At 37.1% G+C, this 16,905-nt stretch overlaps 1 protein-coding gene across 2 annotated transcripts in view; it reads left to right on the top strand.

The window, feature by feature from the left end:
* Positions 1–2,055: 2,055 nt before the first annotated feature.
* The window catches only part of LOC149237701 (uncharacterized), a 492,469-nt gene continuing 477,619 nt past the window's right edge, over positions 2,056–16,905 (top strand). Inside the window, exons 1-2 of one of the 2 annotated variants that reach the window (XM_089372755.1) lie at positions 2,056–2,548; positions 11,886–11,962. In XM_089372755.1, coding sequence (XP_089228881.1) covers positions 2,459–2,548; positions 11,886–11,962 — 167 coding nt within the window. In that variant the 5' untranslated portion in view covers positions 2,056–2,458. The remainder of the gene's footprint in view (positions 2,549–11,885; positions 11,963–16,905) is intronic. The other variant, XM_089372754.1, reaches the window with a different exon arrangement.

Here is a 16,905-nt window from a genome sequence, read left to right as displayed (position 1 = left end):
TCCTCTTCCATCCTCCGGGGATGTGAAAAAAACATGTTCTGGAAACTCATGGACTAAAAGTTTTTGACTCTTGGATAATGGTTTATCATGCCATCTTGCTATGTTGCTCTTAGATTGAACTAGGTTTATTTCTGTTAGGGTGTATATGTTTTTCTTTTTTTAGACTTTGTGTAAGAGGCCCTTGAGGCTATATCCTCTTAAGTTCAGGTCATGGAGCCTTCGTGCCTGTTATTTCAGGTTCTGAGTACGCGGCTAAACATGTTTTTAGTAATTTCCGATGTAAATTGTTCCCTATCTGAATTGGTATCGAATATGAGTTGGTAAATGTTACATTTGGAAATTCCTTACTAGTTTAAGAGCTCTGTTATGAAGATTTCTGTGCTTTGAATATTTAATAACTACTTGGTTGCGTATAAGGGGTCGATTTTTCTACCCTTGCACAGATATATATATATATATATATATATATATATATATATGTTATAGAGATACAAAATGCCCATCACATAGGCTCTCTCTTCTTGGAAAGCGTTAATCGACTTTTCCAATTATATTTGCTTCAAATTGGTTTAAATGTTTGTTCTTGTCATTTTAGTTTTATTTCTGCAAGTAGAAGATAGGGTTTCAACCCGCGTCCCTACATGGACTATACTTATTTGGTTTTTCAATCTTTAATACTCCTTCACAGCATAATCTTGCTTGTTTGGGTTTAGAATTTCTGGTTTCGGATTTCCCCTAATTTCTAGTTGGCAAACTTGTTATTTGCAACATGTGACAATTTCGTTCTTAATGCAAATCTTCGATTTTTCTAATTCAAAATATTTTAAAAGGCATGGTTGGCTTCCGAATTCAATCTATTATTCATTGCTTGTATTTCCCTAGCAACGAAGTATTAAAGTATGGAATAACCTACTTTTGTTCATTCTGTAATAGTTTGTCTGTTTGTATTATTATGCATTACTTTCCAGAGCTGTAATTCCTCTGGTTGGAAAGTTTCTAGACAGTTCCAGAAAATTCTTGTTTCAAATTTTTGCTTTCTTAAGGATTTTCTTGCATTGTAACCCTAGAAGAAAGATTTTTCCTAAAGAACTCTGCTTTCCTAATTAATAGAACATACAAAGATTTTCTTTATGACTTTCAAATTATGTAGATAGCTAGCATGCAAATTATAAACTTCTACTAGTGATCATTAGGCCTTTACTGAACCGGTACAATTAACCTTTTCCAAACAGTATACATATTTCTATTTCAACAGTACAATTAACCTTCAGGAAGTTATAAATACTTATTTGATTTCGGTAATAATTACTGTCGACTATTTGGATCAAAATCGACTATATGATGCCGAATTACCTCCCAACCTTGAGACCCACTTCCAAGCCTGAGTCTCCCCCTGAGTTGTTACTCACATGCAGTAAGACTAACAGTCTTATTTTATCACAGCTATCTGGTCTTAACCAGACTTAGCTTATAAACCCCGTCTGACATATCAACACAAAATCATTTGTTTCATTCCTTTCTTTTCTTGTCTCAGGTACTCATACCCTCTTGATCTCTTCCTTGAGAATAAATCTTCAAGGAAGTAGTTAGGGATAGGTAATTGCCTACCCTAACTACTTGACATGTGAGAGTTACATGATTGTCATCAAAACATTTGCCTCATACACAACTTAATCAAAATAATAAATATATAAACTTAAATAGTAATATCCAATTTATTTAACTACAGTGATTTAATATTTAGAATTAATGGAGACATCAGAATTGGTTTCCTCACAAATTTCACTGTTATGTAAATGATATTGGAAAAAAATACCACAATTTTTTTTTGCCAAATTTCAAAATTTAGTTGAAAACAAAACTGTGATTGATGTGACAATATCCTATATTATTCAAAACTCTTTAAGATTATTAAAGATAAAAGTATTATACAATCCTTTAATGATTAGCAACATTACTTTTTTACGTAGTGTAACTGCCACTATGACCAATGTCAACACAGCCTCAACTCTTTTCACATGGCAGCCCATCGACGAATTAATGGAATCGCCAACATAAACCTTTTTCAGATTGCACATTTATTGACGAACTAATGGAATCACCTACGCCCAGAGCAGAGTTAAAGGGAAAACCAGAGTGAGTGGTCATTTGACTAGCAGTTCTATCTGAAAACTCACGTACACCCAATGGGCATTTGTGAAGGCCATACGCTGCCGTAACAGTGAATCAACCTCCCTCTACTTCAGCAGAACAAGCTACCATTACGCATCACTTTTGACTAACTATAATCCCGGTGAACATTACTAAATATATACTGTTTTCACGACAGGGATGCCATTCCCTCGAATGTGGTTTTAAATGCGTGGGGCGAGCCGCGGATTAGTAGGGGAAGATTTTGACGCAGGAATTCAACATAAAGGAAATTAGGCGGCGTGAACGAAGTTTTAGCCAGCGATTGATGGTTCAGCCACGGAGCAAAGTCATGGATTCGCTGCGAGAGGCCTTGCATCTCTCCAGGATGTCTTTGACGGCGTTGATTATGGTCCAGGCAAGTCAATTTCTGGACTTAATCCTGTAAACTTCGCGTCTATCTTCTCAAAATGTTCAAACCCTAGCCTTCCTGTCTGCGTTTGTCGTTTAAATTAACGGAGATGGAAAAGAGCTCCGCGGTATGGTGAATTATTGTGTTCTAATGGCGTGAATTTTATTGTGCAGTATTCTGAGCAGAAGATATGTATATCTGGTTATGTTTGTGAGAAAAAATAATACTTCACTTTCCTTTGCGCATTATCAAAACATGCAATTTTTATAAAAATGTTTGTGTCACCCCAATTGCTGTCAAGATTACCCTGCTAGTAAAAAAATATTTATAATTATTAAAATCAAAGCGCTTCGCAGAGGATTTGGTTTAAGGCATCTCTAAAATGGTCAATTTCATCACAATTCAGTAAGACTTATGCGTGACTCAAATTCCAATAAAGTTATGTACAAAGAAACCTCAACATTTTTCTTATTTGATCTGACTCTGTGAAGCCGCCCTTATTCAAACGAAGGTATAACTTTAAAGTAGCTTGGCGGCGACTCTTTTTTGATTTTCAAAATTTAGTATTTGCCAGCACTGGGAATTATTCTCTCTTTAAATGCTGAATTCTAGCAACTAGATGATGTCAAAGTTCTGATAAGATCTAAATTGCCACTATCATGCATATTTCAACTGGTCGCATCCTTGTTTTTCAGGTTGCATGAAGTGGCGCTCATTTTATGCTGGCAAGTTAAGTTACAATATAAATGAAATAGGTTAGAATTTATACATAGTTCGGGCCAATTTTTTGTTTAAACTTTAAATGGAAACAACCCATTGGACTGAAAACTTCGAGAAAAGTCCATTCGCTTCCTCTAGCAGTTTTCATTAGTGAAGATGAGGGTGCTAGTACTAAGTCAAAGCAGTTACGTCAATCTGGCGAACGCAGCTCTCGAGGATAAGGATGAGTACATAAACTAACATAATTGCTGCCTTTCAACTTGAAGGACCACGATCCAAGAAAGCCACACGGCAATCACTACTCGAAGGCTACATCAATATCGGCATAACGTTGAAGAAGGTTCAAGCTCCGTAAAAAGTGGCTAGGCTGCAATAGCCACATCTGGCAGACCCCACGCAGGGGAGAAACATGCTGGCCAGGATTTGAATTTGGGTTATCTTCACAGCGACCACTTGAAGTTGCCACTAGGTGACAGCTTGATGGACGAAGTTTAAGGCCATTTACAATTGGTACTTGGATGATATTTCAGATTAATTGAAATAAAATAACACAGAATAGACTGAATTAGAGCTATTTATGCATGATATTTCATTTTAATTTAAAATAAGCTAGTTTTAAGAGAAGTGATTTAAGTAATTAGAAATTAATTTCAAAAAATGTGTTGGAGTGTGTTACACCTCATATTGTATAAGGTTCCACATTGTGATTTTCATTATATCGATGGAGATTTGCTGTCAGCTCCTTGGAGCTTTTGGATTGACTGGGAGGAGATACACCTTCATGGAACCCCTTCTCTTCATTGCATTGGATCATTTGATGAAGGTCTTTGTTTTGGGGAGTCTCTCAAGTGTGTTTATATTACCAGCATAGTTCCATTTTAAATACGGATCTAACATGAGCCGAGAGGGATCCAATTTTTTCAAGTGCAAATTTTTTTATGAGCGGATATTATTTAAATGTTTTGTATAGTTATTTTTTGTTTTGTTCATTTTTTTAAAATTTTTATTTTGACGAACATGAGCAAAATTTCAACTTTGATGACGGACGGACAGAGTTACACATCATACTGGGTTTTAGAATGAGCCTCTTGGCCCAATGATGTTGGTTTGTCACTAGGAAGGGTGTTCTACATGGTCCTCTTGTGTTTGATGTATGGTGGAGACATACTTGATGATTAGATGGGTTAGCATTTCAATTGTCCCTTTCTCCATGACGTTGATGTGTTTGGCGAATGTGTTGTAGTAGTGCACTTTGCCTTAGTAAGATTTCCCTAGGTGATATGACTTATTGTATCATTTGCTAGACTTCACCTAGGTGGAATGTGGTTGATGATGTTAGTACCCTTTTGGATGTACCTTTTCCTAAGTTTGATTTAGAGTGGGGGTGGGGGTGTGGTTAGGGTTATGATACACATCTTTGATGATCAAGCCTTCTCCTAAGGGTTGATGAGGCTTTTTCATGTTATAGTCCTTTAGTTGTGCACCATAGGTTCAAAACAAGATGGAACTTTATTTTGTCATTATTTGATGTATGGCGGGGGCATACTTGATGATTGGATGGGTTGGAATATTATTGCTCCCTTCTCTATGATGTTGATGTGGTTGGAAGATATGTTACGATAATGCACTTTACTTGGTGGGATTTCTCTAGGTGATATGACTTGACATTGTAACATTCGTTAGATGTCACCTAGGTGGAGTGTGTTTGGTGATGTTTTTTTTTTTGTAACAAACAATGGAGAATAGTTTTTATATAAAAAACTGTGGTCGAGGACACAAAAGAGTTACATAGAGAAGAGGTCCTTGTAAAACTAGTAAGTTTCAGAGATTGGTTTTCATGTTTATACAAGCCATACAAAACCCAAAAGTATTCCTAAGTCCATACATTACCTTTTGATACAAAAAGTTGTTGTAATGAAACATAATTCATAAGTAAAAACAGAGTTACTTGGGATGGTGAGCCGAATTGTCATGAGGAGTTTCCATGGCTGTTGGTGGATGCTCCTTTGTTGTAGTGGAAGAGAGAGTGTCCATGCCAAATTTAGAGAAAAGCTTGCCAACACTCAGGGCAGACCAAGAAGGAGAGTGCCCACAATGCACAAACTTGTTAACCAACTGCTCAATAGAGTCTACTTAGCATTTCAAATGGAGGAGAATGCTCATTAAAACCTCCACACCAGAACCCAAATTACTCTCTATTGTTGTCAGACAAGTTTTCAGGGCCTGCATATCATTACACAGTTCTTGAATTGCATTTTTGTGTTGATCAAGGGCACTACAAGTGGCTCACAATTCTCTGTAATCCATGATGGAGCCTGTAACAGAATTGGGAGGGCGAGTGTTTGAGATGAACTCCCCTATAACTTGCATAGAGACTTGGGTTTTCTTTAGCAAGCCAAAGCACATACATGATTCTTGATGGATGCTAAACTCACGTCAATACAAGCTCTGCAATGCGAAATGGGCCACGAATAGGGCCAAATATATCAGAAAGGTGCTCAGTGGGAGAAGACAGGAAGGAATAATGCCCAGGGTGGTGGAGATACAACCCATCATGGTGAGAGGTGTTGAGTTAGTGCTCTCACTGTCCATTGCTTGTGATGATATAGTCGACGATGCTTCCTCATGATGCTTTGTTGATATGGCACTTGGAGAGAGGTTGGGACTATGGTATAGGCTAGTTGTCAAGCAATACCTTGAATAAATATCCCCCCTTTTTGCCTAGATTAATGGCCAAGTTGGCTTGTGAGTCAACCGACTTGTTATTTTGTCTTTTGACATGGAGCCATTCTACTTTATAGTCTAGATGTTCCACCGAGGCAAGAACTCTACTAAGGATGGCTTCAAGCCTTAAATCTCTTGCTTTGGATCCTTTGTATATGTGCCTCATTATAATGAGAGAGTCATTAAGGATGAGGAGATGATTTGGATGATAAGATCGAGCTACGATAATTTCTTGTAGAAGAACGTATGCCTCTGCTAAGTTATTAGGAAGCAATCCTAGTTTGCATGCAAATTGTCCCTCAATTATTCCTATGGGGTGAAAGAGAGCCCCCACACTTGTCTCCCCTAATGTGTTTAGTGATGTTAGTACCCTTGTGGATGTACTTTTTCCTAAGTTTGAGTTAAAGTGGGAGGGTACTACATACATCTTGATGGTCAAGCCTTCTTCTCCTAAGGGTTGATGAGGTTTTATCATGTTATAGTTCTTTAGTTGTGCACCCTATGTTGAAACCTAGGTGAAGCTTCTATTTTGTCATTGTTTTGTTATCATGGTGGACCTTGCTAGGAGATATAACTTATTTTCATGGTACAATACTTGTTGGAGTGCACTTTTCTCCATTGGCATACATGTTTATGCTGATTTAATCAATTGGTGACTATTGGGAGGTTTGAGTATTGTTTTATTGGAGCATTAACCTTTGTGCACACATCTTGAGGTTGATTTAACCATTTACGTCTAATTTCATCCATTTTATTACCTTAGAGGTTAATTGCTTGAGTGAAATACCGCACTTGGTAGTTGTTGATGCTTGGAGGGTTTTATTTGGAGGAAACTAAGGGATTTGGATGGAACACTCCTCACTTGGGCACAATAAGTAAGGAAAGTTTGCATGGTGATTATTTTATTATTGGGGAGGTTGGCACACTTCTCTAGGGTGTAGTTTCTCTCGTGCACATGGTTTGGGAAAATCAAGTGACGATATTGGGAAAAAACACATGGTTTTGGCATGGGCATGGATGAGTTCTAACCGCATTGGGCACTTCTTCTTATGTTCCAGTTCTCACGGAGATATTTTATTATTTGTTAGGTGGTCGAGGTAGTTACATGGCACAATATTATAGGGCACATCTATCTTAGGTGCTCTCTCATCTTTATTGCATGGATATTTCAAGTACATTTGTCATAATTTGACCTTCATTTTAGAGCACCCTCACCTCTTTGACTTGTAACATGTTTTATTTTATTGGAGGTGTTTATGGAGGGATTTTCTTTAGAGGCACGTGGCACACATGAAGCGCCACACGTGGCACAATGCATTCTCTTGCTTGGTCTTATTTCTGTTTTTTGGAGCATTATCTCAAAGGATGCACTTTTGGAGATGGTCCACTTTCTATTTTGAGGTTTGAATACTTCCTTTCTTGTGGAGTGCTCCACCTAATTGGCACCTTGCACATTGATCCATGGAGTTAGTTGTGTAGGGATTTACACGTGGATTGGTTGCATCTTCTTGTGGACCACTTGCTATTTTGGATGGTGACTATGAAACTTTCTTGTAGGAGGACTATTTTATTGTTTTATCTCTCATGCACCATGGAGGGTGCACTTTGTGAGATTTTTGAGGTGGATCCTTGAGCATATCCTCCTAGGTTGAAGATTATTTTAACATATTTTGTATGCAAATATCTTGGAGGGAAAATTCTATGTGGACCTCTTGCATGTTAACTTGACCATCATATCTATTTTTGTTGTATGCAATGTTGCACGAAGCGGGGATGAAGTGGGTGCATATATATATATATATATATTCAAAAAAACATCTAGAATGCCAAATTAGTTGCAAAATATATCAAAGGATGCAATAGAAATGGCATCCATGGTACATTAATGATTATTTTTTCGAGCATCAACCATTTAGAATCTAGATTCATCTCCTCTTGTCTAGTCTTTGCCTCTACCTCGATTCTCTATGGACATTAGTCAACATTGCCCAATTTTGGTCAAATTGCCTAATCCAAGCTTTAAATAGGTAAAAAAAGCTTAACATGCTTGATTAATAATTTTGACTTGAGTGAAGGGTAAATTTTTTGCCAAAGCCATGACAAAGGAGTTCAACTCTCAACACTACCAACACTAGGGTACATATATGGCTTTGCGCTCTTGATTAAATGGCAATCACATACCCTCATACATGATATAATCTAATGAAATGTCACAATTCCATTGATCCCAAAATCTTGAAAACTATAAAGTCTACTAAATTTTGAATGGGATATGAAATTTTATTTTCTCCATATTAAGTCCAATGAAGTTGGAACTTGGAACCACTCTCAAGTAGCTTTAGTCATTTCATGGTAATGTTAAAATTTAAGTAAAAGGATGAAAATGAAAGATAGAGGTGAATGCCACTTTTACAAGAAGAATTTAACATTTCCATTAGGGAGCATCTAGGAAGCCTCTAGGGAGCACCTTGAGAGTGTCTATGGAGCACAGTTTCTCACATAGCGGTTCCAAAATTCTATTAACTGTGCAAATCCAACTCGAAGCGCAGTTTCGAGTGCGCTTTGCTCAGTTCTACACGGTGCATGATTCTAGGGTTTGGTGTGTGGGGGGGATGGTTCCTGCAACCCTTCTCTAGAAGATATCACTAAGTTAGACTTAGGAAAATTAATAAACTAGCTAGTTAATTCTAATTAAGGCACTTTTCCTTAGAAACTTTTTCTGGGTATTGGAGCAAATCAACCCACTGTGTTTCTTAGCCTCATAGACACCATCTGAGACTAGAACACTTATTTGAGCTGCATAAACCAACACTCCCTCTTAGCGATGAAGGTGTTCTACATAGCACCCATCTTGTCTCTGAAGAAGACGAATCTTGCCTTCCCTAAAGCCTTGGTTAGTATATCTGCTAGCTGCTCATCTATGGGTATATACTGTAGTTGAACAATTCTGCACTATACACAATCCCCGATGAAGTGGTATTTGATGTCTATATGCTCGGACCTATCGTGAAACATTGGATTCTCAGATAGCTTGATGCAACTTTGATTGTCACTATGTATCACCGTTGTCTCAACCTTCTGACCAAACAAGGCTGCTAGCAGCTTCCGAAGCCATATACTCGCAAGTAGCCATGCTCGCTGCTATGTACTCTGCTTCTGCAAAACTCAGTGCCACAAACTTTTGCTTCCTATTGTACCAAGAAACAGTTCTTGATCCCATGCTGAAGGAACACAATGAAGTGCTTTTCCGATCCACTGTATTACCTGCCCAGTCTGCATCAGTATAGCCAACCAATCTGATACCATCACCTCAAGCATATCTGATGCCATACTTGATAATATCGTGCAAATATCTCAGCTCATGTTTGGTTGCCGTCCAATGTACTCCCTTCGGTTCCACCATGACTTGACTCAGAGAGTTTACTACATAGGATCTATCTAACTTCGCGTTGACCAAATACATGAGAGAGCCTATAAATTGCCTATATAAGGTGGGGTCTACATCCTTCTGCCTGGATGCGTCTACTTTCCTCCAATTTGTGATCATGGGTGTAGACATGGCTCTGCAATCCTCTACCCTGAACCTCCTTAGGATCTCGATGCAGTATTTCCCTTGTCCAAGGAAAATCTCTCAACTTCTAGGGTCCCTTGGACTCCCAATGACAGCTTGTATTCCTCACCATAACCCCAATGGATTACTTGTCTAACACTTTGTAACTGCTAAAACATTATCAATCTTGCATGTAGTTTTTAGATATAATTTTTTAGTCATCATTCTTGGTGGGTTCACCCCTAACTAGTGCAAATTCAGTCCTTGCTCATTGACAACAATGATCTACCTCAGCCACCAAGAGATTAAAAGCAGCTTGTGTTGAGAATCAACATGGTTTAAAAGGTTGATAAAGGTTCAAGCACTGAACATTTCCCTGAATGTTGTGCTTGCTTGTGTTGTAGTTCTTAATAGTTCAAGTCTTTCCGCTTTTATGTTGCTTTGTTTTTGGCCTTCCTATTTGTCTCCTCACTTGCCAAAATGTTGTTTCTATTTAGTATTTTTCTTTGTTGCAATCACATACTGATAATTTCTGTTATTATTGCACACTTTTCTCCTTTGTTCCTGCTGCAAAAATAATTCTCGAAGTTCATCAAAGGTTAACTTTCAGCTCTAGGTTTAAACTCAAACTTCAAATGAACACTTCAAGGGATTGAGACAAGCTCATAAGCATCCTGATTCCTTCTTATTGTCTCATAAATTATCAATCCTGAAAACTGTATGCATGTCTAGAGTGGTGATCTCATTAAATTTGAGATACCACACATGCATATTACCAGTGTTGATAATATCGGCGATATATCAGTGATTTTCGAAAATATCGCGATATTTTCGGCAAAACGATATATTGCTGAGAAAATATCGCGATATTTTCAAAACAGAAAATATCGGCAAAATATCGCGATATTTTGAAAATATCGGCAAAATATCGCCATATTTTGAAAATATTGGCTATGTTTAAAAATTTGAAAAAATTGAATTTTTATGCTTGCTGATATTTTCGTCGATATTGCTGATAAGATGTTTTCTGGACCCTCGCTGATATTTTGCCGATACCGATGTTATCAACACTGCATATTACAATTGTTCTTTCTTATTACCAGGACAGCTTTGATTGATGATTTTGGATTTATTTATCAAAGGTTACTTGCATTAGCCTCTTCACTTTCTTTTTTCTCATGACTTAATATGCAAATCAACTATAAACATCTCTACCCTTTTTTAACTAAATTTGTTAATAAAATCCGTGTGAATTGACAATATTCTGGGTAAGTCTTTTGTAAAGACATTGGAATTTTCCTTAAACAAGTTGTTTTATCTCCATCTAATTCATTTTACAGTTTTCCTCTTTTTTGTCTTCTTGTAGAATTTGTTTGGAAATGAATGACATGGTGATAGGCGTTTGCTTTTCTTGCAAGGGCAACCCTTTCTATTTGAACCCTAAAAAGGATAGGGTTCTTTTAAAGATATTCATCTCAATATAGTTGATTCCTTCACTTTTATACACAAATTGAGAACATGGTAGCACAAAATGATATCAGGGTTTAGTTGGTCCTAGGAGACTCGAAGCTAGTTGATGAGTATGGGTAGTTCCTAACTCTGTAACTATTGGTAGTTCATACAATACTTTCATTTGTTTAAGCTATTGCACTGATCTACACTTATCTGGTCGTATTTTATTTTCCATAATTGCTTTCTTGAGTGGGGGCATCCAATGCACTTATTCATGGCATATTATTTGATGTATCTAATATCATTAATGGTTTTTGGCTGTTAGTAGCAGTAATATAATCTGTCTCACACGACACATATTTTAATATAATCTTTGCAAACTGTTTACTTATTTCAGCTATTACTAATCTTCTTCCATTGAGTTACATCCCTATAAATTTGTTTTCTTTTGTCATAAATGAAAAGGTTACAAGTTGCAACTTACCATTTGAAGTTTAGGGCTAGTCCTTTGAATCGACTTACTTGTTCACCATTTCCTACATTCATTTAGTTTTTTTATATTGAGTTTATGTGCTTTCTAGTTATATATTTGATCTCCAACTTGCTTTCTAGTTATGTGCTTTCTAGTGGGTGATAATAATCTCTCTCAAATTTTGCAAGATTGCCTTTAGCCCATACCACCAAATTTTCATGCTCAAGTGGGTTTTATTAAAATATATCATTGACTAGTCCTTTGATATTGCATGCCATCTTTTAATTAAGAAATTTACTTAGTGTCTTAACTGAAATCAAGGAATATTCAATTGTATTTCTAAAATCCCTACCCTTTAAATCTGTAATTTGGATTTGGATCTTTATTGTTTATGCCTAACAAGTTGACATGTTTGTGGTTTGCAGGGAATTATTTTAATGTATACTGTCAATGGGGATTTACTAGACTCAAATATGCTTGGAGCATCAAATTCTTCGTCATCGTAAGATATATACTTTTTACTATATTATTTATAATTGATGTTTTAGTGTGCATGATTTGTGAGCATAGTTTAGTGAAGTTAAATTTGATTAATCCAAAATGAGAGAACATACAAAACAATTATAAAATGACCTAACAGTGGATTATTACCACTTGGCAGATTCTTTAACAAATTCAAAAAGGATTTAACCAAAATATATAGTTACCAAGAAATAACTAGGCACTGTTCCAATGCCTTCCCAGAGACTTGTAACCATCACCCTTGTTCTGTCATTAGGTTATCGCCAAATGGAAATCTTGGAGTAGTGTCACAGATTGGTCTCCCACTCATACCACCACTACAAAGTGTGAGATGAGATAAAACATTAAAGTTGGTATGAAACACATCTAGAGGGACTATAGGTGTCAGCAATTATTGACTAGTATATTGGAAACGTGAAATATCCACGATATGCATGTCTAAGATTGGAAATCCCAAGGTAGTTTCAACATACTTGGTTGATGATGTTGTTCGACATTCAACAATTGACACTTGTTGAGGATGGGGCTCATTAATTGATGGCTTTACTGACTTATGGCATTTTAACAATCAAAACTATTCAGTTCCAAATATGGTCTCTGGAAGAGTTCATGCTTGAAACTGGATGAGAAGGTAGCTAGGGAAGCTGAGTCACCTTGCACAGTCCCTCTGCACTCCAGTTTAGTGCTTGCTAACCTGGGGGGAGAATCCTTATGCAATCTGGAAACAAACTAATGACCCTGAGAGGCCTGCTATTCTTCCAAACTGTGAAACATAATTGCTGCTATATAAAAATCAGGACTGAAATCCCGGTGAAAATAATCTGGAACATCAAGCTATGATGCAGATTTACACCTAATAATTTAATTCTGTCTTGGGAACCATGCAAATCTGTTAAAACATCTCCAATCTTCCCTTAAAAGTGCAACTCTGTGTACAAAATTATAAAAACAGCAAGCTTTAACTCTGGAAATTTGTGTTGAGAAATCAGTGCTAGTAGGATTAGGGTTAGATTTCTCTTTCTTGATAATTACTTGTGAATTATGGTTGCTTCTTTTACTTGTTTGTTATATTATCTTTCATCAAGCAATTACCAAATTATGTGTGCATGAAGATCACAAAAACACAAGACACAAGATGTAGGCACTCTGCCAGGGCAAAACCCCTATCTAGGGGAAAACCCAGTCAAAAATCTCGTCCTTCAATATTTTTCCTTGATACTCTTCAACCTAGACAAAGACTTCCTCCACACCAAGCCAGCCTCTCCTTCGTCGATCCAACCTTCGACCTAGCAGCAGCAGCAGCACTTCGACCCCAGCAACTTCGACTTGGCAGCTTCCAACATCAGCAGCAGCTTCGACCTTGACTAGGAGACTTCGATCTCCTAAACCAGCCCACACAAGAGAGAGAGAGAGAGACACCAAAACTTAGATTTTCTTCTTCCTTTCCTCCTTGATCAAACTCGCACTTCTTTTAACCCCTTCCTTCAACTTCGCACTTTTTCCCAGCTTCCAGCTTCCAATATCGAACTATGCTTGAGAGAGTGAGATTCTCAAATGAAGTCGAACTGCCTTGTATATATAGCCTTCCAATGAGGTCGAATTGCCTTCCTTGAGGCCAACTTGGTGTGGAGGTTACATAATTCATTTTTGACTCAAAAATAATTCTTTTTACATCATTCGAAAGCCCAAGAAGGGTCTCATAAAATATACAATGACTCTAATGACTCTTTATTAATCCTAGGAGTCCACAATGGGGACTTTGACTAATAAAATGATGACCCAAGCATGAAACCCATGCTTTAATAAGTCACTGTAACAATAATAAAAATTCTTTTGACAAATACATTTTATGAAGACCGGACCTAGTTACATTTTTCAACAATTTGTGACTGTGATATTAGTGCCTTGAATTTTGTGGGTGGAGTAGAAAATCAGCTAAGTGGGAGTAATGCCTGAGGCTGATTGATTCAGAAAATTCAAGTAAGAAAACACATCCAACAATTGAGATCTATATGGTACCTTTATTCCAAAGCTGCAAGTAGTACGAAGTTTGGAGGTATTGGCTTCATCTTCAAAGCATTTAAGGGGACATCAGATCGCTTTTAAAGTACATTATCTTACTAAGTCTAGGAATAAATTCACGTGAACATGGTGAGAGTTACCTCTAACTCTCAATGAATAACATCCTCTCTCACACTCAAACTGAATAGTAGTTTAAGAAGGTAAGAGAGCTCAAGCCACGAATCCAACAACCCAAAGAAGACCCCCTCTCTTCACTAACACTCTAGCATTTATACTATATGGATTAGGCTTGGAGGTGTATAATTAAGATCACTCGAAATTGACAAGTTGAAGATAAACACAAGTCAAAGAAAAACAGTCCTTAACTAGGGCACATGAGTAATATAAGTAAAAACCATCATAATAGAAAAAATTCCACTAAGAATAAGTCTCCATGAGTGTGTCTGCTATAAGAATAGCTAAAAGTATGAGAGTAACTTTAGTCCCCAAGAATAACATCTAAGGATCCTCAAACGATTCACATGTCTTGAAGGATATATGAATATGCTTTTCTTGAGAAATAGAAGCCAAGAAAAGCTCATTTAGCTCCAAAACTGTCCTCTTGAAGTCATGCACTCCATCTGTAGGCAAAAATAACATGTGTAGATAGGACAATTCCACCAAGAATCTTCTAAGAAAGTTCCTCCAGCTCATTCATGCCACTACCAAGCAAGTAACAACATGTGTAAATAAGTAAAGTCCACAAAAAGCCTCCTCAACCCATGTGCTTTATTTCTAGGTAATAACAATAGGTGCACATAAGGAAATTCCACCAAAAGTAGGCTTCTCAACTTATGTGAACTCTCCAAGTGGTGAAAGTAGCATGCATCACCCTAAAGTCAACCCACTCATGTTCAAAAGTGGGTGCTCCTTTGTTAAGTCAAATATGGTATGCCAACTCCCAAAATAAATCACAAGGAGTCTCCTCAAGAAGTGCATAATAGTTGCTATAGGTAGCAATCTCCTCCTTTGAAAATATCGATAAAGTGGAGTTCAATTCAAACCCTAGGAATATACCAACAGAAACACTTCAAAGGGACATGCGCTAAGTGTCCCCTAGAATGCTCCAAATTGATCTGGACCCCTAAAATTTGGCTAAAAACCATATTTCTTGAAATGGAGTGGAACTTGATCCAATTGATATAAGTAATAACAGGCCCCTAAAAGACAACACTGAATCCCAAAAATTTGCATTGCTATAATAGACCAAAGTTTGGCGGTCTTTAATATATGGAACACTCAGTCTCTAAAAATAGCACCAAATGCCTAAAAATTTCATTGCCATCAAGTTTTACCCATATCGTGTACTTGATACGAGGTCTTTGATAATGTGAACAACTATGGGAACTGCAAATTTCTATATTTAGACCTCAGTTTGACAAAGCTTTTTTCTTTGAGGCCAAAAATAACTCTGAACCTAAGGCAAGCGTGTTGAAATTATGAAGTTCTATGCTGTAACAATTACTTGATCCAATAACTTCTTTAATCTGCAATATTAGTTAAGCAATTGTAGATAGAACATAAACCATATACACAATAGAAGACAACCAAGAACTCAATAAGACATAGTGAGTTTATGTCCAATGACCAGGGCAAAACCCATAAGGGGAAAACTCAACCAGATTCTTCTTCTATTAGAAATTAAATGTTCAACAGAGATACATAATACAATGAAAGAATGAAGAAGTTAACCCAAATCTGAAGAAGATATCTAATAGCAGCAGCTAATGCAAACACTGAATCAGTTTGGCTCACAAGTTCTGCTCTTTCTCTTTAAGACTCTCTCTCTCTCTCTCTCTCTCTCTCTCAATTCTTCTCTGGTCTCTCTAGTTCTCTCTTTCTCAAGTTCATACTCTCCTTTCACAATGCACAAGTGAGTAGTAGAGAGGGTGAGAGGCACAAATATTTAGGAAGAGCAAGGAGATCGAATTCATGAAGGAGTAACTCCCATGCCTGGAGGAGAAGTTACATATGTCAAAATAGGAGTGTAACTTATGCCATAAAGGAGGTACGGTTTCCTTAGTAACTCATGCCATCAAGAGGGAGTATGCATGCCTTAGTGACTTGTGCCATAAAGAAGGAGAACAGATGCCTTTGTAATTCGAGTCGTTAAGGAGAAGTGTAACATATGCATTGAAAAGGTGTAAGAGGATTCTTTTTATGAGGAGTCATTAAAGCGTGTAAGAGAGTGTAAGAGGTTCGTAAGAGCATTAGAGAGAGAGAGAGAGAGAGAGAGAGAGAGAGTAATGTATCATTGAATGAGAGTTCGATTTACCATCAAGGAGAGAGATGTGAAGTGGCATGATTTAGTGCCAAGTAGGAGAGGTGACCTGTAATTTCTATTGATAATATTATAGTATCATAAGTGTAATAATAATAATAATATTATTATTAATAATGTTGAGAAATCTAGGGCATTAGCATTAGGTGATTTCTCTTCCATTAGTGACTGCTTGTGAATGCTTTTTACTTATTTAGATTATGATCTTCTTCATGTTACATTATTAGTGTTCTTCTTCATCAAACAGTAACCAATGCATGAACATAAATAGACAAAAGACACAGCATGTAGGCTATAAACCAGGGCCAAAACCTCTCACTCTTTGAGAGGAAAACCTACACAAGTTCTTCTTATAGAGATTCCAATTGATGAATACCAAGACCAAGACCCTTAACCTATTAGCCACTCCAAGACCAAGCCACAAGCCCTCTTCCACCTTCTTGTTTACTTTCTTTTGGTTGCTTTTCCTGCAACATATGAGATCACTGTAAAGATAGTCACACAGAGACCTTCTTCATGCAATACCCCGAGATCTAGGCACACACTTGTGACCTTCTTCCTGAGTGGCACCAATCTCTTCT

The sequence above is a fragment of the Pinus tabuliformis genome, chromosome 8, assembly GCF_031772625.1.
Source record: "Pinus tabuliformis cultivar Carrire ecotype Pingquan chromosome 8, CPIR1, whole genome shotgun sequence".
Taxonomy (NCBI): Eukaryota; Viridiplantae; Streptophyta; class Pinopsida; order Pinales; family Pinaceae; genus Pinus; species Pinus tabuliformis.
This window is presented reverse-complemented; position numbering and strand designations above follow the sequence as displayed.